This window comes from Nothoprocta perdicaria, unplaced genomic scaffold, assembly GCF_003342845.1.
Source record: "Nothoprocta perdicaria isolate Ctin4 unplaced genomic scaffold, notPer1 scaffold_85, whole genome shotgun sequence".
Classification (NCBI taxonomy): Eukaryota; Metazoa; Chordata; class Aves; order Tinamiformes; family Tinamidae; genus Nothoprocta; species Nothoprocta perdicaria.
In genome coordinates, this window is record NW_020456143.1 from 1,440,269 (window position 1) to 1,465,920 (window position 25,652).

Genomic DNA, 25,652 nt, shown 5'->3' on the forward strand with positions numbered 1-25,652 from the left:
GGCACCTCCCCCGTTCTCCAGGACCTTCCAAAGATGATGGCGAGCGGCTTGGCTAGGACATCTGCCAGTTCCCACAACACTCTGGGGTGCATACCATCAGGGCCCATGGATTTGTGKGTGTTGAGTTTCCTTAGGTGCTCTCTGACCCACTCTTCCTCTACCCAGGGCAAGCCTTCCTCTCTCTGGCTCTCTTCATGTGTCCCTAGGGCCTGYGAKTCTAGAGGGCTKCCCCTSAYAAACACACAAGCAAAGGCAGCAKKCAGCAGCTCTGCTTTGTCCGTGTTTTTCGTAACCAGGGCACCCACCCCATTCACTAGTTCTCCCTGACCTTCCTTTTGTTGTTGATATATTTGAAGAAGTTTTTCTTGTTACTCTTAACATCCCGTGCCAGATTTAATTCCAATTGTGCCTTAGCTTTCCTTGTTGCATCCCTGTATTCCCTGACAACATTCCTGTAYTTATCCCAAGGGACCTGTCCTTTCTTCCACATTCTATATATTGCTTTTTTCTGCTGGAGTTTTGTCAGGAGCTCTCTGCTTATCCACACAGGTCTCCTGCCCCCTCTGCCCGACTTTTTACGCACAGGGATGCAATGCTGCTGGGCATGGAGGAAATGCCGCTTGAAAACTAACCAGCTCTCCTGGGCCCCTCTTCCTTCTAGAGCCCTAGCCCATGGGATCTTTCCCAGCAGGTCTYTGAAGAGGCTRAABTYGGCCCTCCTDAAGTCCAGCGTGGCAAGGCTACTTACTGCCCTGCCTCCTCCTCATTGGATCCTGAATCATTTCCATATCATCATTAAACCTCCATACTTATAAAGAAGGCTATGATTCTATATGTTCAATGGTTCCTGTCTGCTCCCATGTCAGCTGATGTAGCACGGACCAAGGAGAATAAGAATAGTTTAGGCTGGAAGGGACGTCTGCAGTTTATCCCATAGTTCAACCCATAGCTCAGAGWAGGGCCAAGTCTGAAGTAGGAGTCTGGATGTACAGTCAGACATGCAATTAAATATCTTTATGAATCAAGGTCTCAGTGAGGATTAATTTGAAAAGAAGGAAAAACATTTATCTTATGGCTTCCCTGGGAGCCAGGGGATCTAAGGGCAAGTCTATTGTTTTTCAATATGAAARGACAATTAAAGGTTTCTAGAGGACATTTAATATTTAGGATGGATGTAATCTGGATTGTAGAGTGACCTTGTATTTACATGACAAAAAGAACAAATCTAGACATCATATAGCTAGCTCACAGCTTCCAAAGATTGTGTCCTTTGTGTTGCACAATCTAATTTATTTTGATATTATTTTATTTTTTGCTCCCCCATATAAAAGCTCTACAATGGTGCCTTTAACATCTGCTGGCAAAGTTTGATAGGGAAACTTAATGCCAGGCTCTGGTGCATAGATCTCTATATCTGTGATGGGAGGAGGCATTTGATGTGCCAGTCTGCACTGCAGAACATCAAAGACTCCTACAACATTTTTAGAGTGCCCTTCCTATTCAAAAATCTTTAGAAAGAGGATTTTACCGGCTAAAAAATCTGACCAGTAGCAAAAGCAACTGTTGGCAGTTTGGATATTTTATTCTGTGATAAAACTTTGACAAATGTAAAGAATCCGTGTTGCAGCCTGACAAGAAATGCTGTCAAGCCAAGGTAGAGAGACTTTTGAGAAAGGATGAGCAGTTGCTTTCTTTTCTAAGAGATTTCAACCCCATTATGAACTGGGCTTGGCATCATGAACAGAACTTGTACAAGTCAACAGCAGTAACGGTTTTTATAAAAAGAATGCCTCTCATTACAATTTTCAGAAATAAATAAAGCAGAAAGAAATTCAATTGAAATATGGACAGAATGTGGCAAGGAAAATGTGAMACTATGGTTAGGAAGTTCACAGGAGTTAGATAGTCAGAAAATACATTTTGATGGCAAATTCACTCTCCTGGCTTTAGCAGAAATGGTTAATACTGCTATTATAAATCATGGTTTGTAGCACTTCAATAGCGGCTTATTAAATACCTGTTTTACTAACACAAGTATTTTCTATGTAATTTTCTATGTAATTATGTACCTCACCCATAACATTGCATACAGTTCAAAAGCAAAGCAAAGACTGAGAAAGGAAATGATTTCATTTTAAAAAATACTAAGTTCAGGGAATCTATTTTCAAAGTGTCCAATCTTGCATGACCTTGAATAAATTACATAATCTCCTTACTTCCAAATGGCATAACTTAATAGTAACACTCCWCACCATCATTTAAATGGATTTGTCAAAACATTCTATGCTCTCTTGCTACATTAAGCAAGATATTCTTCTGGCAGTTATTCTTATGATCAGAATAACTTCTCAGTTTTACATAACTGAGAAGTTCCTTACCTTACTGCTATGCCGCTTTTTGCTCACTGAAGGAGAACCAGGCTGGCCAGGGCTAGGAACAGCACTGGAGGCAGCAGAAGTGGTTCCAGAGTGGACATGGGAGCCCTTTTCCACTCCTGAGGAAGCAATCAAGGGGGCCTGCTGTAGAGAAACCTTTTGGAGCTCTGCAGCCAGTTGCTTAGGATCTACTCCYGGGGATTTCGCTTTATCTACTGGAGTAAAGTAAAAGAGTTTTGCTTGGATAACAGCTATCACATTCAGCTCTATTTTGCAAAAGTACAGAAACAGTATATTGATCTTTACAAATTTTCATACATTGTCTTGTATAATTTAAAGATGCAAAAGTCAATCTATGAAAAACAAGAACATCACCCCCCACAATTTCAACATTCCGATTTTAACACTAACTCTGTTGAGTCAATTCATGCTATCCTTCTCACAAGCTTTCTGCAGAGATCACCCTCTACCTGAAGTAAATTAAGACTTGGCTGATTATGTTGAATCATCCTGGAGCAAATGACACTGTTAAAGCTTGGCCTGTGCTTCACTTCATTTCTGAAAACTGCCCTTTCTTCATCACGTGTGAACTTTGCTACAGCAAGTTTTAACCTTGTTTTTTTTTTTAATTAAATGGATGTTCGATAAAATTGAATCCCGCTCCTGAGATAATTTATAAAAAAAATAAAGAGACTAAAATGGATTTAAAACTTTAGAACTCTAAACCGAACAAAATGAATGCAAATGAAAAATCACAACTCAAATTCATCTTCCCTTATTATACACTCTTGCATGTGGCATCTGTTTCAGGGTTTGTAYGAAATGAGAGGATAATTTTGCCCTGTAGTTGACTGTCCTCTTCATTTTAATAGACAAACAAGCCCTAGTTTCATAGATGCATTGAAGTGCTTAGACCTAAAATGATGTTAGGCTCAGTCCGCATTATAGATTTGCAAAAGTAYAAGAGATTTAAGGTCTTTACTACAGTCATTGATCTGCTTCTGCTATAGATCAGGTAAAATAAATTTTCTACATATTCCTGCTCCTAATTCACTCTTGTGACAACAAATGTCAGTCTATTTGTTTGTACTATGTATTATGCCTTTCCCAGAGATTTACATTCTTTTCAGCCTGGACAGCAGGCGGGAAAGCAATATATTAGCCTTATCTTGGCTGCTGTGCTGGATTAGGTTTAGAGCAAGGGAAACTGCTCCTTTCCAAAGGGAATAAGCAAACCAAATAGAAGCAAAACCTCAGAATACCTCAAAGCTCTGCCAGACACAGTATTCATTTGCATTTGCACATTCATTTACACTGTATGCATTGCAAACTCATTTGCAACTATCATTTTTCAATAATAGCATTTTTCATCAAAATGATCACAACGATGTTAATAGATGTGAAGAGCTCTATGAAAGTGCAGTCACAAACCACAGACCCTAGGATAGAGCCCCAAGAAGTGGGTAGAACAACTGCATAAAGGACTGTGTAATATTATGGATATTGGTTTAAAGTTATATTAGGCCTGATTATATAATCTTAAGTCATGGTATTCACTGAACAAAAAGGAATACGCTCCAAAACCAGCTGTAATCTCAGAAGTCACATAACAGAACTTCACACTTTAGTTGTATTTTTGTATGTCATTAAGACTTTCAATTAGACAAATAATAAATTTGTGCCTTCATATATGTGAAGTCCTCCACATATAAGCGTGGTCCTCTTTTTATGCATAACAAGATTTTAAAGGAAACACTTGAGTTTACAGTACTAGAATCCTGGCCTATACCATATCCAATTTTCAGGTGCTTTCTWAAATATCAAATCAAGGCTCATTGCTTACCTGCCTTCACTGGGTCATGCAGTTCCAGGTGCTGGGGATTCTCAGAATCTGAAAGCATGTTGAGGTCCCTAAAGAGAGCAATGGGAAGCCTGAGACAAAAGAAACTCTTTCCTCATACCCTCATTATTGTATTAAGTAGATAAATGAAAAAGTGGTTCATGAAAGCAAGCAGCTCCCAAGCTTGATAAAAATCAAGTACAAAATTATCAATTTCTCTCAACAACCAGCTTCAATAAACTCAGCAAATTGTGTGCTAATGAGAGGAGACTGTGGCCTGAAAATGGAGAAAATCTTGTCTATAAAAGTTTGATTATTAAAATCTGCCTCAATTATTTTTTTCCTTATGACTTTAAAAGAGAAAAAAAATAAACAAAAAAAAAGTACGTAGACCTCCTAAACTCACAGTGAATTCTTTTGCTAAGTAGTCCACTGGTGTTCAGGGTAACAAAGGTTCCACCTTAACAAYTGTAAATAAATAAATAAATAAAAAGCCATGAAAAGCCAAAAAAATGGAAACAGAAAGATGGGGAAAAACTCACAGTCTTACACATATTTCTGCTTCCCCACTCTGTTGAATAATAATACTTTGGACTTCTTCATAAGTTTTTCCAGTCAATGGGATGCCATTCCATTCCAGCACCTGCATTCCTAAGATAGTAAAACAGCACCAGATCAAGCACTCATCTTTTTGACAAAGGCAACAGACAGTCTACTTAAACAAGATGTTTGATGTGGCACTCAGGTAAATGTTGTTTAAATGGCACAAAACATTAGCAAAGCCCTTTCACTTCACACTCATGAAACCTTTGAACATAATGATCCCAACRGCTTCAACTTACCTGTATAGATAAGTTAGGAGGTGACTTTCCATCTGACTCAAACTTAACATGCACTGCTCACAGTCAGAGTTGCATGATATTGAAAAACTTTTGCAAGACCAGAAACATGCACACTAACCAACATTGCAAGAAAACGAATCATTTTAAATATTAGACATTTCCTAGCCAAGTATCATCTTGGAAGATAATTACAGACATTCCCATGTAGTAGCAAATAGCTGTTGAAACTCAAAATGGCACTAATTTTGTGAATGTGATTTGGCAATTCAAATACATTTTCTTGACTCTGTCATTAAATATATATATAACATTAATATATTACATTATTATACATATAATTATATAAAATATATGTTTGCTATATATAAAACACCAACATTGTACATTAATATTAATTAATATGACATATAATTATTGAAATTAATTAGCATTAATATAATTAATATTGTCTMTATATACATGTATTTATGTATTTAAACTGATTTTTCAAGTGAGAATCTACCTCAGTTTTTCAAATATCATCCTGGAATTATAAAAATTCAGGCTAAAATTTTACTCTGCATCTTTTCTTATGAAGAAGATGCCAAAATGGTTGATAATAATTAATTCCAGAAGATCAGAATGGAGATATAATAAATAGGCTGAAAAATAATGAAAAAAAAAATTTTTTTTTTTTTTTTTTACTGTTCATCTCAGGAGTGAGACAGGCACTTGGTATAGAACCAGGTATCACAAACTAAATCACTGAATTCACTGTGAGAAAATTTTATGCTCAGTACTTGCAGAGTCAAGTCTTCTGTAAATCATGCTACATGATAACCTAATAATATGAACAAATCTTTGAGGTTACAGCAAATGTTTTCAAAGAACATCCTATAGATTTATACTGAGGAGTTAGGTCTCAGGTTTTTAAAAATATATTTGTATTTTGAGTAGTTAATCAAAAGAATAATTCCAAAGAGATTAATTTTTCAATAATGTACATAAGATCAAAATCCACCTCTCCAGGTTTAGCAGTAAAATTTTCTTAATGGGAAAGTTACTGAATTTTTAGTATTTCACTAAAATCGATATACTCCAAAAAATCTGAAAACCACATCATCTGCACAGCAAAGAAAACCACAAACACTTAACTTGCTATCACTTACACAGATAAAACCTGGTCTTCACATGGGTCATATTTTTATTTTGAGAATCCTGTATCGTTGCATACAACAAATGGGAAAAATAATGGAGTAAAATGTGTAGATAAACTCATAAGAAATTATATTGTTAAATAAAATACTGTTCACAGAATAAAACAAATGGAATTATGTGATTCTGAAAAAGATATGAGAAATAAAGGCTATAATCATTATTTACATTATATTTTCTATAGGTTTCCAAGCTTTAGGATTGGAACTATCAGATTTGCTCATAACTTTTCTCAGTAAAAATTTAGCTTCTTATTCACAGCAGTCAGTTTACAGAAACACAAACTATGAAGAATGGCTAGAAAGGGATGCTCAGAAGGCCGGAAAATCTGGATAAGCATATACAGTACCACAGTATGTTGTTTGTCTTTAGAAGGCTTCTAAAAAACAAGGAACTAAAATTATTTGCAATGTATGCCCTTTTACAGCTAGTGTAGCTTAGGATGTTGAGTACCACAGCAGAAATTCCTTGAACAAGGCAAAAAAAGCCACCGATTCCTTCTACTAGAGGCAACAAACAAGAAGAGACCTAGAAAGTTTTAGTTATATGAGAAAGCTGGTAACATCCTTTTCTAACAGAAGAACCTTGCTGAGAAGATGCACCCAGTACCGTCCTATGTCTATCACATACCACTTTCTTGATATTGATTGAAAATATCAATATTGATTGACAGCCTCCTGCAAGGTTGTCATTAACATGTCACTTTAATTTTAAAAAAGTAGCAGGAAGAGCCTAGTGGAGTACTGCAAAGCTGGGAATGTCRGCCTTCTTCACCAGTCTCCTTTCCATTGATAAGAGTTTTATTCTTGAACACAAGGCCATCATGGCAAATCACAGTCAGATCAAGGACACAGAGAGTGGCAAGCCAAAAGTAAATTGAATCCCACCTGCCTTGATTCATGCAGAGATCCATTTTACACTGTTGGTACAGAGGAAAATTGGATTTTAAGCAAGAAGTTGGTTTCTTTCCTATCAAAGAGTAACTGCTTTTTTTTTTTTTTTTTATGAAAAAATGCTAAAAAAAAAAACTCTTAAAAGAAATGTGGGTTTTATTAGCAAAAAGAGGGAAAAAAAAAGTCACTGAAGCCTAGTGATAAATATGACTTTTTTCCTCTAAAAATCATCCATATCCTGCTACTGGTCAGGGTATGTTATTCACATTTCTAGAACTCTATACAAAATAATGAAAGAAAAACGAAGTAGGAGAAGAAGAAAACACTTGCATTGTACCATGACAACTCTAGAGGGAAGCAATTAATCAKCCCTATGCTTCTAGATCTTTTTTAAATCACATTGGAACTATTACTTCCTACACTGATGGTGAGCTACAACTTATTTTTAGCAATATCAAAACTCACAGGCAGCAGATCAGCTCTAATTATACATCAAGACCTTTGCCCTGCTCCACTAAAGGTGCTAACATGCATCATGATTTACATGGTTTGCATGTAAGCTATGACACAGTTGGCTTATGATGATGATRATGCTACCTATGCTGATGCTTCAGAGTATCATCTATAACACAGAAGAGGTACTTCTAGGTTGAGACAGTTTCTTCTTTATAGCCAGATAGCCAGTCTTGACTCTGCTTTACAAYGGTACACAGCTCTTGAACATTTTTATTTTCATGCACTCCACGGAACTATGCAAGTATGCTTTATTCAAATCCTATGACTTCACATAAAAAGATATGAAGGAGGTTCTTATCGTTACAACCTTAAGAGAAAAGCTTACTCTTGTGAAAGAGCGAGTCAACAAAGGGAAGAGAGAGCAAAATAACGAAATGAAGTGTTAGCAATGCTTATAGTGGCTGGATAAAAAAAAAAAAAAATTGCAAATAATTTTTAGAAAGGGAAATGTCTATGTGTGCCTAACATAGCCTGGATTTGGAAGGGCTAACATCTGTTCCTCGATTTATTCTATCCCTTCCTTAATAATTCCTCACAATCCTCACTGATTCAACAGTGCTGAGCAAGGGCAGAAATAATTTTTGCTTCAGTAGGAAATTACATTGATTTATATTTAATGTTTTAAAGAGCTTCTAGCCTGCTTGAGTGTCTGCTCTTAGTAAATACTTGTCTCAGTCCACCATCTGGGTGATAAAGTTGCAGTGCTTGACTGATGTTAAATATATGATATCTCTATAGATAGAAAAGCAAGAAAGAAAATATTAAATATGCAAAGAACATCTTCCAAGCAGAACAGGTCTTGGTATTTGAGTCTCTGACTGCCAGCTGAAGATACAACATACATCTGCTTCCACCCATCTTCATTATTTTTTTCAAAATTGTCTTATTCACCTTTAAGACACGAGAGGGTTGTAGGATTAGATTTGAAATTGAAAGAAATCTGAAAATTACCAAAGGAGTTTTTGATTCTGGATATGGGTCCCCACATAGCTGCTTCAAATACAGAAATGCTAAGCTGAGATATGGAACATCTCTTTAATTTTATTTCCATCCACAACACAAAAAGCGCTGTTATAAAGTTAATCTTAATTGTTTTGCATGCACTCTTACACTGCAGAGACTCCTATTCGACATACTCAATGTGCCTGAGAGGTGATAAAATGTTATTGTTTGGTTTGTGACTAGGAGTTAGTAATTACTTTTTAAAAAATGAGATTATACATGAATAAAAATTTTTTTTTTTCTAACTTGCTTCGGGCTTGCTTTCCTAATGAAAATTAGGAAAGACCTAGGCATTATGATTATTAAAGCCTTTGGCTTTAGTTACATTATAGTTTTACATGCAGATTGCTTGGGCTTATCCCTTGCTTCTTCTTACCTTGTATAGCTTATTCTTATGCAAAATAAATGTGTCATTCTCTCTATTTTTCACTGGTCCAATCCTTATAGAGCAAAAGATCTCTCGAGGGTAGCATTTTTGATTARTAAGATATGAACGTTGGTGTTTGTGGATTTCACAGAAAGATTAAAATTCAGAAACTATATTTTGAAACTCAGAAAATGATATAAAAGTTAAATGTGCACTCAGAAGAAGATGAAAGAATATCAACTTGCAGTTTGACATTCAACACTATATTGCTTTATGGTCTGTTTTCCCTCTGTTATTTTTCTTTTATTTCTAAACTCTCTTGATGGTAAAAATAAGTTGATTAAAATCAGTGTGTTAATGCATTTGCCTATATTCCTGAGCATGGATCACACCAAAACTCATTACTTTTTAAACACACCTTAACTTCCTCTCCCATCCAGCATTTGTACTCATGCTGAATATTTTCTATTATTGCAATAATTAATAAACGGACAATATTCACAATTGTTATAAATGGACACACTATTCAACAAATAAAAATGACAGCTATGAACTTACCTAYGCCTTGTGATTGCTACTCTGTGAAATGGCACTAATAAAAGTATAGCCAAAGCAAATCATCCTTGTATTTTAAGAGTGAACCTACTGGCAGCCACACACCATTCCACTAATTGGTACAGCTGGTACACTAAATAATTCCCTAATTCAAAGCCTAACTAAGATTTTTATCTATATATAACTGGCATATTATTATCCTTTAGTTTGAACTATGTTAGGGCAGCAAGTGATGATATGGACACATTTGTGTGACATGAATTGAAATGCAATTCTTTGCAAACTAAATGAAGATCAGAATGAGCAACAAACAAAAGAATGAGTTTTATCATGCTGAACAAATGCTACAACATGGTAACAACTAACTGTAATTCAGCAGTTTGGGAGAATAATATATATATATTTTAAACATACTGTTCACTGAAACTACAGACATTGTGTTTCCTTCCTCTGCTCCATCACTTCTCTTTCCTCATCTGAAACATCCTCAGTGTTCATTCATGCCAAACTTAATATTCCTATTACTTAGCTCTTCATCACAGAGATGAGAACCTAATCTGGATGAGATTCTGTCTCTTGGCTCATATTTTCTTACCACTAGAGTGGCATGCTAAGATATCACAGAATGCTGTTTATTTGCTGGTRTTTTTAGTGTACCAAAGACAACCAGCCTAAACTTATTCTGACCTATATTATTTCAAGTTTGGCATGAATGAAATAGGAGTGGGAATTTATTTATGAAGAACTCCCAGAAAGAATGGTAGAAGAAGACATTCATGAGTTGATGGCATGTGAGTTAGCAGATCATCAAGGTCCCTGCACATTTACATGCTGCTTCTCAAGACTCAGATGAGGAAAGATGAGGCAGCCTAAGCAGGACAGGTACACACACACTACACCAAAGGGCTAGATAAAACATATTGCAGTCTGAAGCCATAAAACTTTAAAGAGATAACGACAGGAACATAATAAGTAGGACTGAAGCCATAARACACAATGATAAGGAAAAAAAAAAAGAGTAACCTAGCAATAATGTCCAATGACTCACAGAGGCATGGGATTGAGAAACAAAATAYCAGAATTACTCTCAGCTCCTAAAACTGTTCAAATGGCACATCTAAAATCATCACATGGTTGCTACTTAAGAACCCAAGAGAAAAGCTGAAGACCCAGTCCCATACGTTAAATTATCCCATATCTATGAACATGCATGCATCTTGGTGATTATGAGTTTGTGGATGTGAAAGAATGGGTTTATTTAGAAAGTTCAACAGAGTAGAAATTAAAAATTATTGCATTAAGCAGAAGAAGAGACTGAATGCAAATTGCTGTGCTGCAAGAGCCTGCAGGTTGGTCTTTACAGAGGACCACCAAATTGCTGCCTTTATCAGGGCTCCCGGAAGCCACAGGCTCTTCCTAGGTACCCCACATTGGTTCTGGGATCTACCTTTCCTTGATGCAGAACTGGTTGCCCTTCATGTGTCAGCAGGAAGGGACTAGAAGCAGAGTTAAGGAATCTACGGTGATCACTGAAACATAGAAAGAGCGCCAGAAATGAAAATTGGGCCATCGCTGTGCATTGATGGCAGTGATAATTAAGGTCATATATAAACAAGAACAGAAAGTCTTTGTGACTCACAGTATGCAGACACCACTGTTCAAGTAAAAAGTCAAGTCTTCTTAAGGAGCATGACTGATGACCTTAAAATACCACTCTGTCATATAAGATAAGAGTAAAATGTCCAGTTGATGCATGCTAATAGGAGTCACTCTGTCCAATTACCATCCCTTATACCCTGTAGGTAATTTCATAGTTCTGACACTACGTGGTTATTCAAATATACACTATGATTTATTTATTATTACTGCATTTGTCAGAACCATCTAACATGAAAACAAAGCAAACTGAGTAGAAGCTGCTGCTGGTGCTATACAGTTTTCCCAGTCAAGAGAGGGAATCAAGAAATGATACTCTTCAGAACACTAGTAAATAAACTAAAGTCATTATACTACCTTGGGATCAGATTGTTCATGTTATAATTTGAGCTGACCCAATTTTTTTTTCAATCAGATACTGATTTTGAATAATAATAATAATAATAATAACAATAACAATAACAATAATAAAAAGACTCATAATCACTGGAACTATTTAAAATTCATTTAACATTTTGGCATTGTTTTAGCTGAAAATTCTGGAATTTTTTCATCTTTTTCAAAACAAATAAAAGTTACTTTCAAAAGGATGATTCCTTCTTAAATGTGAATATATTTAATTTTGAATTGAAGCAACTTCCCATCCTCTCCTTTTTCAGGAGAAAAATTTCAGGAAGCCAACTTTTATATTACGGTAAACTTATGTACAGGTCAAAGACAAAAACCTTGACAAAATATGACTAGTGACTTAAGAGTTCACTTCTTTGCTCCCTCCTCAAATGGCTGGGCATTTTTGTTTGTTTGTTTCTGATGTTTTTCATTCTTTCATGGAAGATTTTATCATCAGCAGGAGTAACTGAGAAATACTAGGTTGGAACACAGATCAAAAATTGACTAATCCCTTTTGTAAGCTTTTTAATGGTATATTCTTAGATTCATTATTTAATCAAATAAATAAATACATTYGGTGAAGCTTGAAAAGATAGACTGGTTAACTAATCTAGAAAGCAATGTTTTATAGAATTGCTTCTAAGTAAAATGCATTGGTTTCGCTACAGGGAATGATAACCAATTCACAGAGATTAAGAATACACTCTTGATATCACTGATGTAAAAGAACTGTATTTTCGTTATTATTAGAATGATTTTATGTTAACCTAACATTTGCTCAGATTCTCTTGCAGCTGGAAATTGTCACAGCTTTTATTTGGAGAAATTTCTGTCATATAGTAAGCACATAGTTGTAGGGACACACATAATTGTAGGAATTATGCGGAGAAGATTTTTTTWAATTATTTGTTGGTTCAAGAAACAAATAATTTGGATCATAGATGAAGATGCACAAAATTATCAGTTTCTAAATCAAAATCTGAACACATTTAAATAACAAAGGAAAGTGTGTGGATCACCATCTAAAGGTCTGCAGGGGAGAACTGTCATTTCCACTCAAAATCTGCCAGTTGTTTTTACCTAAATTTTGGGCTAAAGTTTTAGCTGTTTAAAAGTGCCTAATCTAGGTAGTTGTCTAGGAATTTTTGAGTAATTAATGAATAAGAGGCTATTATCTCTCTTCTTTTAGAATTGTTCATCTCAGCTGACACTAATTTTGGAGTGAGATGAATCGCATCCCTTTCAGTACCTTTTTTTCCCTTTTGGTTAGAGAAAGAGCCCTTAATACCAGTTTAGGTTAAGACATTTGCTTTTCAGACATCTAAATATATGCACATTGGCTTGCAGCTTTGTCATTTAATACAGAAATCAATTCTAGAAATAGAATTGTACATCTCTTGCAACTTAGCAAACAAACAGTTGTACCTTATCAACAGTGAAAAGCTCTAATGGAGATATAGTGAAGTGGATGGGATTTACAGAGAGACCTCAGAGATGCAAATTTAAGTCCTGCTTCCATAATTACCCARCTAGGTGTCTGCAGGCCTCTAGGTACCTCAATTTACCTTTTAAAAAGGTATGTGGCAAGGAGGCTGGTGGTATTGTATATTACCCATAGCAAGTGCTATTAGTAAAGCTAGGTGTGTTAGTAAGACTTAAAAGTATTGCTAACATTAATAGATTTACAATATAGCACTTGTGGAATACTAATGTGAGATACTGGTTAAGTACTAGTTGATATTCTGTTCATCATCTTACAGTCTAATTCTTCTGATGCTTATATATCTCCAACATGTTTATACATATCACATGAAGTTATATTTTTTTCTTTTACAACAGTGCTTAGTAAAGCAAGTACCATTATTCTCACAAGTAGTTCTGTGGGAAAAAAAAAAAAAGTATAATTCATGTATGAATAAGTAAATGGGCTTATGAGTAAATTTTGCAGGCCCATGATTATTTTATTCTCTGTAGTGCTCTCTAAAAGTACTTTAGGATTTAAAAAAAGAAGCCCTATTGCTTTTGTGGTTATTATTACTTTTAAGCTTTTAGAACTCAAGTCAAAGATTAAGGGCTCAGTATGAGAAATAATATCCAGACAAAAACAAAGAAAACAATTGCTGAAGGCCAAGAACTTACCAATTGGATGCCAGATGGGGTAGAATTAGTGGGTAAAAGGACAATTAGGTTTGAGGGGGAAGCTACAAGAAAGTAGCAAAGTAATAAAATTATAATCTACATATTTTCCTGCTAGCTATTTCATACTGCWGAGTATTTTTCTTGATGTCAAAGTCTGATTCAGATGTTGGATTTACATCATTYTCAGGAGTCACATGTGCATGAATTTGTTCTTTATAGTAACTCTGCAATAACAGCTGCGGGTTTTTGGAGGGAATTTAWCGGATAAATATTTTGTTTCTTTTTTGGTTTTGGTAGAACAGAAAACCAACTTAGTATTATCACAGGTGAAAAATCTTTTAAATTAGGRATGCTAAAAGGAGGTGGATAATTGCAGGGGGAGGAGATTGAAACTGAATTTTGGAACTCTTGAACTGAAGTTGCTACTTGCTAGTGCATCCTACCACGGTCTATTTGTAGGTACTGATAACATCTCACCTTAACAAAAACGGGAACTTCCTATGCCATATAATTAAAAATAAGAAATGAGAGAGAACTGTCAACTGGAGGGCTGAACTCACTGTGTGCTTCTGCATATAGACTATGTAGATTGGGAATACAGGAGCTATTATGTCCAGAAAGAAGAAATACTGAAAAGGTTTCCAAGAAGTGGTCTTGGGAAAAAGATGAGGGATAGGAAAGAAAGTGGTGAAGATTCAGCAAGTGGGGGAAGATCCTGGCAATGAGGGAGGTGCAGGGACACTAATGATGAGGGATGCCAGGAACTTGGACCAGTGACATCAAGACAGGTAACTGTGAGCAGCAGCACAGCTGGAGCCACCACAACTTTCTGTCTGACTATCCTGGACTGGCAGCAACCTCCCTGCTGGGAAGAGCTGCGGGTGCAGCTCTGAATATTGAGCAAACACTAGAGCAAGTCGGGAAGATGAGGGCTGCAATCTCCTTAACTCTTAAATAAATTCTAGATCCAGATCTACCACAGGATGTCATTTTACTTTGTCTTGCATATGACAAATATATGAATATATATTTCCCAAAAATACGGGAAATAAGGATAAACATGTCAGGTAATCAATCACATTACATTAATTGCTTGTTGTCTTTAGAGATCCGTGGCATATATTTATTTATTTGGAATCCATTAAGATTAAGACTGAATTCATACTGTCTTTGGCACATACCGTTTAGCAGCAGCTTCTCTTTCTTCTCACTATCTACCCCAAAMCAAGTTCTGTCTTATCAGCCCATCCCTGTGATTTTTTGTGCCCTTTATGGTTGCCATTAATGCATTAATTTTGTTGTATATGCATTGGGAAGGAGTTAGACCAAACTAGTCTATGGYAGCACTTTCCTTAGGGAAAACATTCTCCAAGGGAGAAGCTGCTATTTCCCTGTAGACGAGGTTACACCATGAACTCTGCTTATACCTGACAACGTTCAAAAGAAGAAACATGACTGATAATTTAAAGGCTCATTTTCATGCCTGCTGGAGGCACTTTGGAGACTATCTGATGAAGCTACAAAATACATCAAAGCTCATTAAGAATAACACCGTGTATGAAATCTGTTTTGGGACTGCTCAAATGAAAGGATAAGGAGCTGAGCTAGCTTGATCAAAACTGGTTAGGTAGGAGGTAGAGAAGGAGCTGGAAGACCTGACCCTGCAGACTAGATGGTGGAATTGAGTGTTGGTCCTGCTGCTCCCCAAAAWTAACTGCTGCTGCTAGGGGCAAGCCCTTGCCCAGGAGCAGCAGCAGCAAACCTGGCAGTTGTGATGTTCTGGCAATCTTAATCTAGCCCCTACACCCAACTACTCCCAGTGCCAGCTTTGTACCTTATTTTTCCAAACSCGAGTGTCCTAGTAGTTACACATCGAAAATCCACATTTAGACACCAAAAATTTTCAGCATTGGGTCTCCTGCTAGCTTTCCTGGGAATTGCAATGTCCTCCTTTCCCTCAAAAACTTGGCCCAAGTGAGATACCTGGGATTGCTTTTAAACTTCCAAATATAAGTGTTAAACTGACATTTCATCTCCGTATAATCAAGCTTAAATGTGTGCTGTGGATCAACAGGGAAAAAGGAGTTTGATCATTATATAAGCTTCCAAGACTCTCTTCCTTTCACCAAAGTTATTGCATAGGTAAAAATCTTTTTCCTGGAACTGAAATCCCCAGAATTATTACAGGCATAGGATATTAGAAAGGCAAATAACCATGTCTGTCTCTTTGCATCAACCCTCAAAATATTTATTTTCCAGATAAAAGGAGGAGAATTAAAAGTAGTATTTAACCAGCTATGAATTATGTATTCCTTTTGTCTAGAAAAAAAATAAGCAACAACAACCCTGCTCTGCAAAACTGACCAACTGTAGCTGAGAAATATCCGGGGTCATTTATAAAACAACTGCACAAGGTGTAAATTAGCTGCAAGAAGTAAAAAATTCCATCTGAAACTGTAAATCCCACAAAATATACTGAAAATAGTAAAAGAGTAAAGTACGAATGTTATATGCTTTAGAGATGAAAGGGATGGAGTAATGGTCCTTGGATTAAAAGTATCTAAGGAACTGCTAAATTGTCTATCAACTCATCAGCATTTCAGAATGAGTTTATTTCATATTGCTATCAAAGGCAATAATTTTTTTATATAAAATTAATGTTCCATCTGCTTTTCTACACATACTACTAAATATTGCACTGAATACATATAACAAATTTTAAAGAAAATAATAAAAAGCCCAGTCTGTTTTTCCAATTCATTCCAATAACTCACAGGCAATAGAAATATAATTGACAATTATATTTCTTCCCTGTCTATTCCCTGAAAATGTACAGGAACATTCCTAAATCATAATCTAAGGACACCTAGCCATAAGAAATGGGAAACCTGAACTTCTAAGGCACCCTAAAGAGCTATAAATGAAAACTGAAGAAAGAATCACTTTTTATTCACATAGAAAACTCTACAAAGTTTTAACAGAGTAGAATTTCACCCATCTGATCATGAATTTAGTTGTTCCTCCACGGAATTCAATGGCAGTTCAGAACTCTGCATGGTGTTTGAATTACAATACTAGCCCTAATGCTCACATTCTTGCTATAGATGGTACTACCAGAAAGACAGGCTCATGTGAGCAAGAAGAGATGTTCCATTATACAACACATAACAACACAATAATACAACATATAACAACACAATACTCCTATGGAATACCATAGCCCCTATGCCTAGAGTCTATGGACCAATAAGTAGAGGATATCAGGTTGTACAGTCATGTGCACACTCACATTAGTGAGTTCCAAACTGATGGAGGCTGTGAGAGTATTCTGTATGTTTAATACAAACACACAAACATATTTATTTGTGTTTATTATTTGTGGGACATGCTAGATGGTTAGCCTGATCCAATGCAGCCTTTCACTTTTTTTATATTGTCACAATACTTGTTTTGCTTTCTGTTGTATATGACATATTACAAGGACATCTCTAGCATCTTTTGCAGGATAAGGATGTCTATTTGCAGTTTTGATCACTATAACATTCTTCTTATTGGCATAGTCTTACTCCTTTCTACTAACATGCTTTATAATTATAAATGTACTGGCATAAACTCCACTGGCTAAAGTGATGCTTTAACAACATCTCCACCAGGAGAAGTATCTATATCCATGTAGTTAGAGTAGCAAACTTGTTTTATGGATGGTCTAGAAAAATCTATCTCCCTTTTATGCAATAGCTAGTTAAGTTTCACCTGAAAGCACTCCAGAGCATTAGGTACAATAATTTACCTCTGTATGTGACACTGGAATTAAGGAAGCTGCAGAATGATATCACTTCATAGATTTAAAGCCACTAAATCCTTTTATTACCTTTCCCAATGGTGCTAACATATAACTTCTACTTTTCATATGACCTTTGGGGATTAGTAAATCTTTAGCAATAAAGAATAAATGTTACAATCCAATGTGAAAAGATATATAACTAAACATACCCAATTAGAATTTTTTAATGTGTAAGGGCTCCTGCGTCTACGGATCCCTTCCATAACAATTCTTGTTACAAAATTGTTGAGGGAGGAGGCGGTGTCCATTAGGTGGCACTAAACTTTTCAATATGCATTTAAACTACAAAAAGTGTAAATCCCTGAGGAGACCCATAAGGCTCCATTAGAGACAGAACCTCTGGAATGGCATTGCAAAGTGTCTGAATGCATCGTTGCTGCATATTCATAAGGATGAGGAGGCACAAATTTCAGCCCTTGTTTTAACTAWCTGCTTGGCTGAGGGGAAGACCTCTTTTATGGTGTCTGTGAGTCTGTCTCACTCCTGCTTGAGAAGTGTCACTGTGGCACTTCATTCCTTTTTGAGTTCTTYTGATAGCCTGGCGCTTCTAAGAATAGTACAATGTTCTAGGAATAAGACAATGAGAGATTGCCTTTTCTTTATTTAGTTTTAGATAAGATTAAAACTATTTCTCTTTCCCCATTAGCCCGGATTATGAAAGTCATTGCCTAGAAATTTTCTTTCTTTCATCCTTTCTTTCCACATATATCTCAGCAACTCTCAGTTCTTTCTAGTCTCTTCAGATCCATTTGGAAAATGTAATCAGCAAACATCATAAGAAACTTTGTTGTATTTAGATATAAATCAAGGCTTATTTCTATTTAACAGTCCCCCATCTGTGTGTACAAGCAGCAAATGTATGGAAGATATGGATTGATTCCATTTCACCCACACTGTGGCAGGACTAATTTAGCAAGTCCAGTGCTCACACGCTGATGAACATCTCCTTGAATGACTCATTTCCTTTTACTGTGTCATCCTAAAGGTTAATTTCGTAGAGTTCTGTTCAGCACATTATGAAGTAATGAAGAAATAATCAGACCTTCTATTCATTTAGATGACTGGTCAGCACAGCTAAATGAGACTGTCACTGCACTTTAACAGTCAAATGGCACCGATCTAGGTTTCTTGCACACATAGACTCTTAAAAGAAACAGACTAAACACTCTCCAACCCCAATGGAGATTTTTTTTTTTTTTGGTACTATCTGCTCTATGCTCTAAATCTAACTCTTTTGCCTTGTGCTTGGTGTTGTTTAGCTAATAGCCTTTGCCATAGGCTGTCCCATTTCACTTTGCATCTATGGTCTGTGCAGCAAGGAACTCACAAGCTTATATATCCCTTACAAGGGATAAATTCAACCTTACATGGATGGTGCTATAGTACAAAACCAGAAGCTCTTGCAGGACACCTCCCCAACCAGACCTGCTTTCTTGGAAATGCTGAGTGAGATACACCAATATTTGCCCAATACTAAATTTAAATCTGTTGACAATAGATTTTCTCCTTAGTTACCTTGTACAGACCACTCAGAATCAGCCTTGTGGATCCTCTGTCAAGAACAGAATGGTTTCAGTCCATGTCTCTGGATTTGCTTTGATATAACTGAGAYCTGATTCTTGTCACTATGATCGCCTTATTGTGTGTAGTGGTGTATCTGTCTTGCTGTCATTTGTTACATTAATAATGTACAAAGGAGAGAACAGTGATGAGTTTGTTTTAATGTAATCAGTATTGGGAAATGTGTCAGGTAAAATAAAAGCAAAAGAAAGCTAAAATAATACCACTATCCTTAAAAAAAAAAAAAAAAAAAAAAAAAAANAAAAAAAAAAAAAAAAAAAAAAAAAAAAAAAAAAAAGGGAGAGAGAGAGAGACAGGAAATTCAGGAAGTTTTGCAGCAGAAAAACATAAGTCCAGATTTCACAGGTGAGCATCTGCTTCATATTGGAATTATAGCATTCTTCATAGCTATGAATCACAAAGCGATGCAGTGCCTTTGAGATGGCCTCAGCCACAATCATCATGAAAAATATTGACTATTTTATCTAGGACATCCTTCCCCTGACCATTTTAATGTACTTTTCCCCTGTCAAGCCTTAAATGTTGCTATGTTACATGGCATTCTGTTCCAGATGAATTATTAAATTCAGTCTGCAACTGTGCTGTTCGGTACAAATGGCAATATATTTTGGATCAACTATAATTCAACTATAATATGTCAACTTGCAATATTTTGTTTGTTTTTAATACAAGAGRCTTATTTAGTGATGGTGATGATGCTAAGGTATCCTTTGGGAAGGAGATATACAACTTGTTCATGTCTTTATCCAGCACATATTTTTCTCTTCCTTGTACTCTCCTTATCATGAGAAGGGAATGCAGTGGAACCAAAGAATCAGTAAAAGTAACATAGATTTACAGAACACAGAAATACGCAAGGATTTCAGTGTTTACAACATTATTTGGATCTGTTGGTATGGCACTTAGTCTCTCAAAACAAACAGATTGTCTTTTTATTAGTATTACTGAGAAAGTTCACTATTACTGAGAAAAGTTTTGAATCTGGTTATACAGTGTTGAAATTATCATTGTTTCATAAATAATAAATCCTGGATGCTAAATAATAAATCCTGGATGCATTAGGATTTTTAACTGGGAATCCAAAGGCTTTCATGAGTTGCCCAGGACTGCATTACAGATTTTTTTCATCCATATATTAAGTACAGAGACAGTGTATTATGTATTAAATGTTCATAAAAGCCTAGTGCAGTAGTTCAGCTGGTGCACTAGTGCACTACCTGCACATCTTGTCTTTCTTTCCTAAGGTTCACTATTACTTGAAGTACCTAACTGTTCAGATGCRTATGTCATTAAAACTAACTTTAAGATTCTGCTCTTTTTCTGGAAAATGTAGAGCTGCAGATGCTTTATCTGTGTCTCAGAACAAGGTTTAACTCACCTCTGTATGCAGGGGGATCTGGCCTCCCAGTAACAATTACAAAATTATGTCTCAAAAAAGATGAGACTAATTTTAATGAAAAAATATTATTTTAAAAGATCTTTGAGATAGAATAAAACAAAGGCAAACAAGGAGAACTTTCTCAGGAAAATGCCCTAACTGTAACTCTAAATAATATCTTAGTGTTCATCCTTTGCAAGAGAGGCCATCTGGAGTTTGGAAACCAAATCCAGGTGCAAAGTGAGGAGGATCCAGGTGCCCATTTTCAGTAGACTCTAGTGGTAAACTACCCCATTTCAAATGCATTTCTCCTAAGAATTGGAATTAATTTGAGCAACTTAGCATATGTTGGGCCAAGAAAGGCCCAGAGTAAAAGCTTTCTTGTTTCTCTGGCAAATACTGAACAACAATTCACACCTGGCATACTGTGTGCAGTTCTGGGCTCCCCAGTATAAGAGGGAYGTGGAGCTCCTAGAGAGGGTCCAGCGAAGAGCAACTACGATGATTAAGGGAATGGAACATCTCTCGTATGAGGAGAGACTGAATGAACTGGGCCTGTTTTCTCTGGAGAAGAGAAGGCTSAGAGGGGATATGATTAACATGTATAAGTTCAGGAAGGGAGAATGMAGAGAAGAAGGACAAGCTCTTCTCATTGGTGGCCAGCAATAGGACAAGGGGAAATGGGCATAAGCTGAAACACAGGAAGTTCCATCTCCAGGTGAGGAGGAACTTCTTTACTGTGAGGGTGACAGAGCAGTGGAACAGGCTGTCCAGGGAGGTTGTGGAGTCTCCTTCTCTGGAGGTCTTCAAAACCCGCCTGGATGCCRCCCTGTGCCACATGCTCTAGGTGTGCCTGCTTGAGCAAGAAGGTTGGACTAGATGATCTGTAGAGGTCCCTTCCAACCTTGAATATCCTGTGAACTAAGCTTTTACATGAAAGCGCTCAGGAGATGCTACAACCATGTTTGATGGCCTGAAAATCCTTTTCGGAGACTTAATCAGAGCTCAGACCTGGAAAGCCTAGGTGCTTTTTTATTTTTGTCTTAAACTCTTTTCTCTTTTGTTTTGATATTCTAGTCTGTTTCTAGTGTTATATCAAGAAGATGAGACATGCCAACTTAAAAATAAACATTGTACCATGTATCAGTTATGAAATTTGACCTCCAGAATCCMAAACAAATGGCTATTACTATAAGATTATTACTATCTCACAATCTGAGTTGAACATAATTGTCTGTAAAGCCTTATATTTTACAAAGTTATTATGCTGCTCCCTCAACCATCCAAGTTAAGCAACTACTTGCATTTTTCCAGAGTTAACGAGAGTATCTAACTAAAAAGTACTAGTTACCTAGTAACTAAAAGTCACTTAGAATGTTCAAAGAAATATTAATATATCTATAATAAAATTTCAGCAGTTTTCAACTGCACCATAAACTCCAGAGAATTTAACAGAATTCTGCTTGCTACTATGTTTACAAAAATATTAATAAGTTTTATATTCACTTAGGATCTGATGCAAACTCTCATTGCAAGAAAGGAAAAATACTGCAGATTTTGCCATGTTTAGGCTCTTACATCTTAGTATAAGTAAAAAAAAAAAGCATAGAAGTTATCCCTATTTTTCAGACAAAAAAGTCATAATTTTGCTACAAATATTTTAGAATTTGAAGCAATTCACGGTTTAAAAACTTATGTTGCCCATTGCATGCCCCAAGATTTAAAGAGAACTGCAAGATCTAGTTCTACTATTTTTAGAATAATTTTTCAAAAGTTCATTGTTTTGCTATACTTTTAAATGAAATGAAGATTTGATACTCAACATTTGTTCCATTTCTAGCTTTATTCACTACTAATTATGTACTTTGAATCACAATTTCCTCAGTTTGTGTCATTACAGTTATACTTCAAGTATTCTTTCAACGTCTCCATAGGGATCTGGGAGCATGAAGTTGTAGAAACTGTTTCATTTCACATGGTAATTATTAAACATGTACAATAATCCAAATGATCATTCTGGATCAAGAGTAATGATTTTAATCAACAACATTTTGCCCTATTTTCTGTCAAATGATAAAATCACACTCTCCTTTTGTCACAATGAAACCTGAAGATTATCATATTGTATTTTCCCAGTCATACTTTATGGATGATCTAATTAGATTTTGGACTATAACACGTTTCAAGCAATTTGGAAGAGTCTTAATGAAGTTTTCTAAGAGTGCTCACATAATTTTTCTTTTTTAAAACTGCCTATTAAAATATTCATTTTCTCTATTAATGTATATAATATTCCTATTTTGTTATGTACTCTATCAAATGATTACAGAAAATTACTTTTCATTCTTCATATTCTTTCACCATTCCAATTAAATAAGAAAAACACTGTCAGACTAGATCAGATCAGAGCACAGTACAACCTAGTCCAGCAGTTAATAACAAATACTTCAGAAAAAAAAAAAAAAGTTTTAAGAAAATCCTGAAAGTTCTGGAATAACTTGCTCACACAGTTGTTTTGTTTGCTTTATTGTTTATGTTTTCCTGAACAATGCCAGACATTGGCTGATCAACAATTTAGAATATGTATTGTTTTTGCCCACTTCTCTATCTCTTACTCTTCATGGATGAAAACATGCACTTTATCTATGTGATCATGCTACCTTTTGGAACAACTGAACCAAAACTCTACAGCTAAACCTTCCAAATTTGTGTCCACTTCTTATATTTTATCATGTGCTAAGTTCATCTAAAGGACATTAATGTTCTAATCTTATACAATCCTCTTTCCAGAGTCCTTCTTCATATTAAATTGTGGATAAGTCCTCCTTAGTCCTAGAAGTGACAAAGGTGTATACAGCTACCTACCTACAAAATAATTTAAAATACTAAAGCAYTACAAGTCAGCTTGCTGCAGGATCAGGATTCATTAGCAGGGAATAATACAGTCCCTTTAAGCCTATTTAGTTACTTCTGGGAGTGAGTCTTGCAAACAGCTAACACACAGCCTCTCAGACGTGCAATGATGGGGGCTATTTGTCTGCCTGACTTGCAGGTGAACAACACTCAGCCAAGAGACAGTTCAGCTCAGCTCTCAAGTCCTGATCATGTTTTACAAAAATATAATATTCTTAGGAGTGCCTAGTCTCTAGACTTGAATGCTGACCTAATAATCCTGGGCACTCAGAATTCATTTCAGAAATACATATAGATACAAACAGTTTTAATGCACTTCTGGGAATTTAATAGCAAGTTAAATTGTCCATGAGGACACAGGACATAACAATATTTCACCTGCACTCCAAGCTGGTCCTCAGAAGTGGTGGATATCATTGATAGTTTTTTTTTTCTCACACTAAAATCACCTTAAACCTGATGTTTTCTAGTTTGCTATTTTTAGGCTCAAAAGGGACACAATAGGAAACAGAACTATGGCATTTTTAGCTTGCTGGTTTAAGCTATTCTTGAACAGCACAATCTAGTGTTTTTATATAGACATATATATATAAGTATATATAATGTATATATATTATATCTATATAAAAGCCATTTGACTCTATAAAAAAACACAGTTCCTCTTCGAATGCGCATGCATATGAGGCCACATATATGTTTTAAGTCAAAATTCTATGACTATTTAGCACCTAGAGTAAATAACTGTTAGACAGTAGGCACAGCACCAATGTGCCCCTTTGCTTTTGTTATTTGCTAGTGCAKCAAGTACAATGTGATTTGGAGAGTGGGATCTCCTAGCTCCCRGATGAGACATTTTGCTTGACTAAAGCTGTTACTCTGTCCCTGAACACCCTGGAGACAGTCACTTAAACTGTATTTTTCTCTTAGCTGAGAAGCACCACAGTGTCCACAGGGCTGGCTCAGCACTTTGCCTGTTCTCTGCAGCACTGATCGCATGAGCCCTCCCTCATCACTTCTTCCAGTGTGTTCCGGGGGCTCAGAAATAGAAAATACAACTTTATTAATTTGATTTTAAAACCACTTTATACTGTAATATAGTTAGTTTGATCTGCAAATATGTCTCTGACCAAGAAGAGAAAAAAAAAAAAAAGAAAAAATAAAAAGATCATGAAAGAAGGAATTAAGCTCTTTTATGGAGCCTTAATAGTATCCACAGTGTCAGAGTACAGCAAGAACTACCAAGAATGAGAGGAAATGGGTAGAACCATATGGATAGGCTATCCCCGACAATATCAGAGGTCATGATCCTTAGGGATAGATCATGTGGGAGCAAGGAGGAAGGGCTTTGTGAACTGCCTAAAGAGAATCCTGCCTATTTCCATCGCATGCACGTAAATAGGACTTCACATGCTGCTTCTGGAAGCAGCAAGGACTCTTTCAACAAGAAACAGAGAACAATCCATCAAGGTCCTGAGTGGTGACAGGCAACGTCAGTGCGTCTGATAACTGTGAGCTGCACAGTAATGTGTACTTCTCAGTTCCCAGCAGTAAGAATTGCTCTCTCAGTGCTGTCTAAGATGCTCTTGGTAGAATGATACTATTCACAACAACAAGCACATTTGTAACCATGGTCCCCTCTAGTATAATCAACCTGATGAACATTTCAAGCCTATCTCAACTGTTCTCCTTTTAGCACCTCTGGTGCTTTTAGTGATTGCATCTGGGGGTTGCCCTCTGCTTGAAGTGTCCAGGTTATTTTGTTTGCCTCTATGAATTAGTTATCTATTTAAGATTAAACATAGATTTCCAATGAAAGATTTCTAAATATTTTTACAGGTAATAGGAGCACAACTAACCTAGTTAAGATTTACATCTGATAGCTTATTGGGGGCAGTAAGAGGGGCTGTTTAGATATGGGCTGAGTTGTCTGCTATTTTGTGCACATTTCCTTTGATAAAGTCAGCATCTGCTGGGACAGATAAACCTGAGCCTGTAGCCCAGGGACACACTGAGAGAAAGCTCTTCTGGGGTTGTAAACCCCACAGAATAAGCATTAACAGCAGTATAAATCACTAAGACTAATGCTCAGAGAACCAGGTAAAGTTATTTTTTTGTTTCCTTTGACGTAGTAATAAATTAAAACAGTCAAACTGCAAAATGGATGTGC

At 36.1% G+C, this 25,652-nt stretch overlaps 1 protein-coding gene across 1 annotated transcript in view; it reads right to left on the reverse strand.

Annotated features, from left to right (window-relative positions):
• Nucleotides 1-25,652, reverse strand: part of PCLO (piccolo presynaptic cytomatrix protein) — a 320,601-nt gene that overhangs the window by 78,755 nt on the left and 216,194 nt on the right. The window contains exons 11-13 of the mRNA XM_026052206.1: nt 4,758-4,866; nt 4,219-4,286; nt 2,379-2,590 (exon numbers count right to left, since the gene is read on the reverse strand). Of these exons, the coding sequence (XP_025907991.1) occupies nt 2,379-2,590; nt 4,219-4,286; nt 4,758-4,866 (389 nt within the window). The remainder of the gene's footprint in view (nt 1-2,378; nt 2,591-4,218; nt 4,287-4,757; nt 4,867-25,652) is intronic.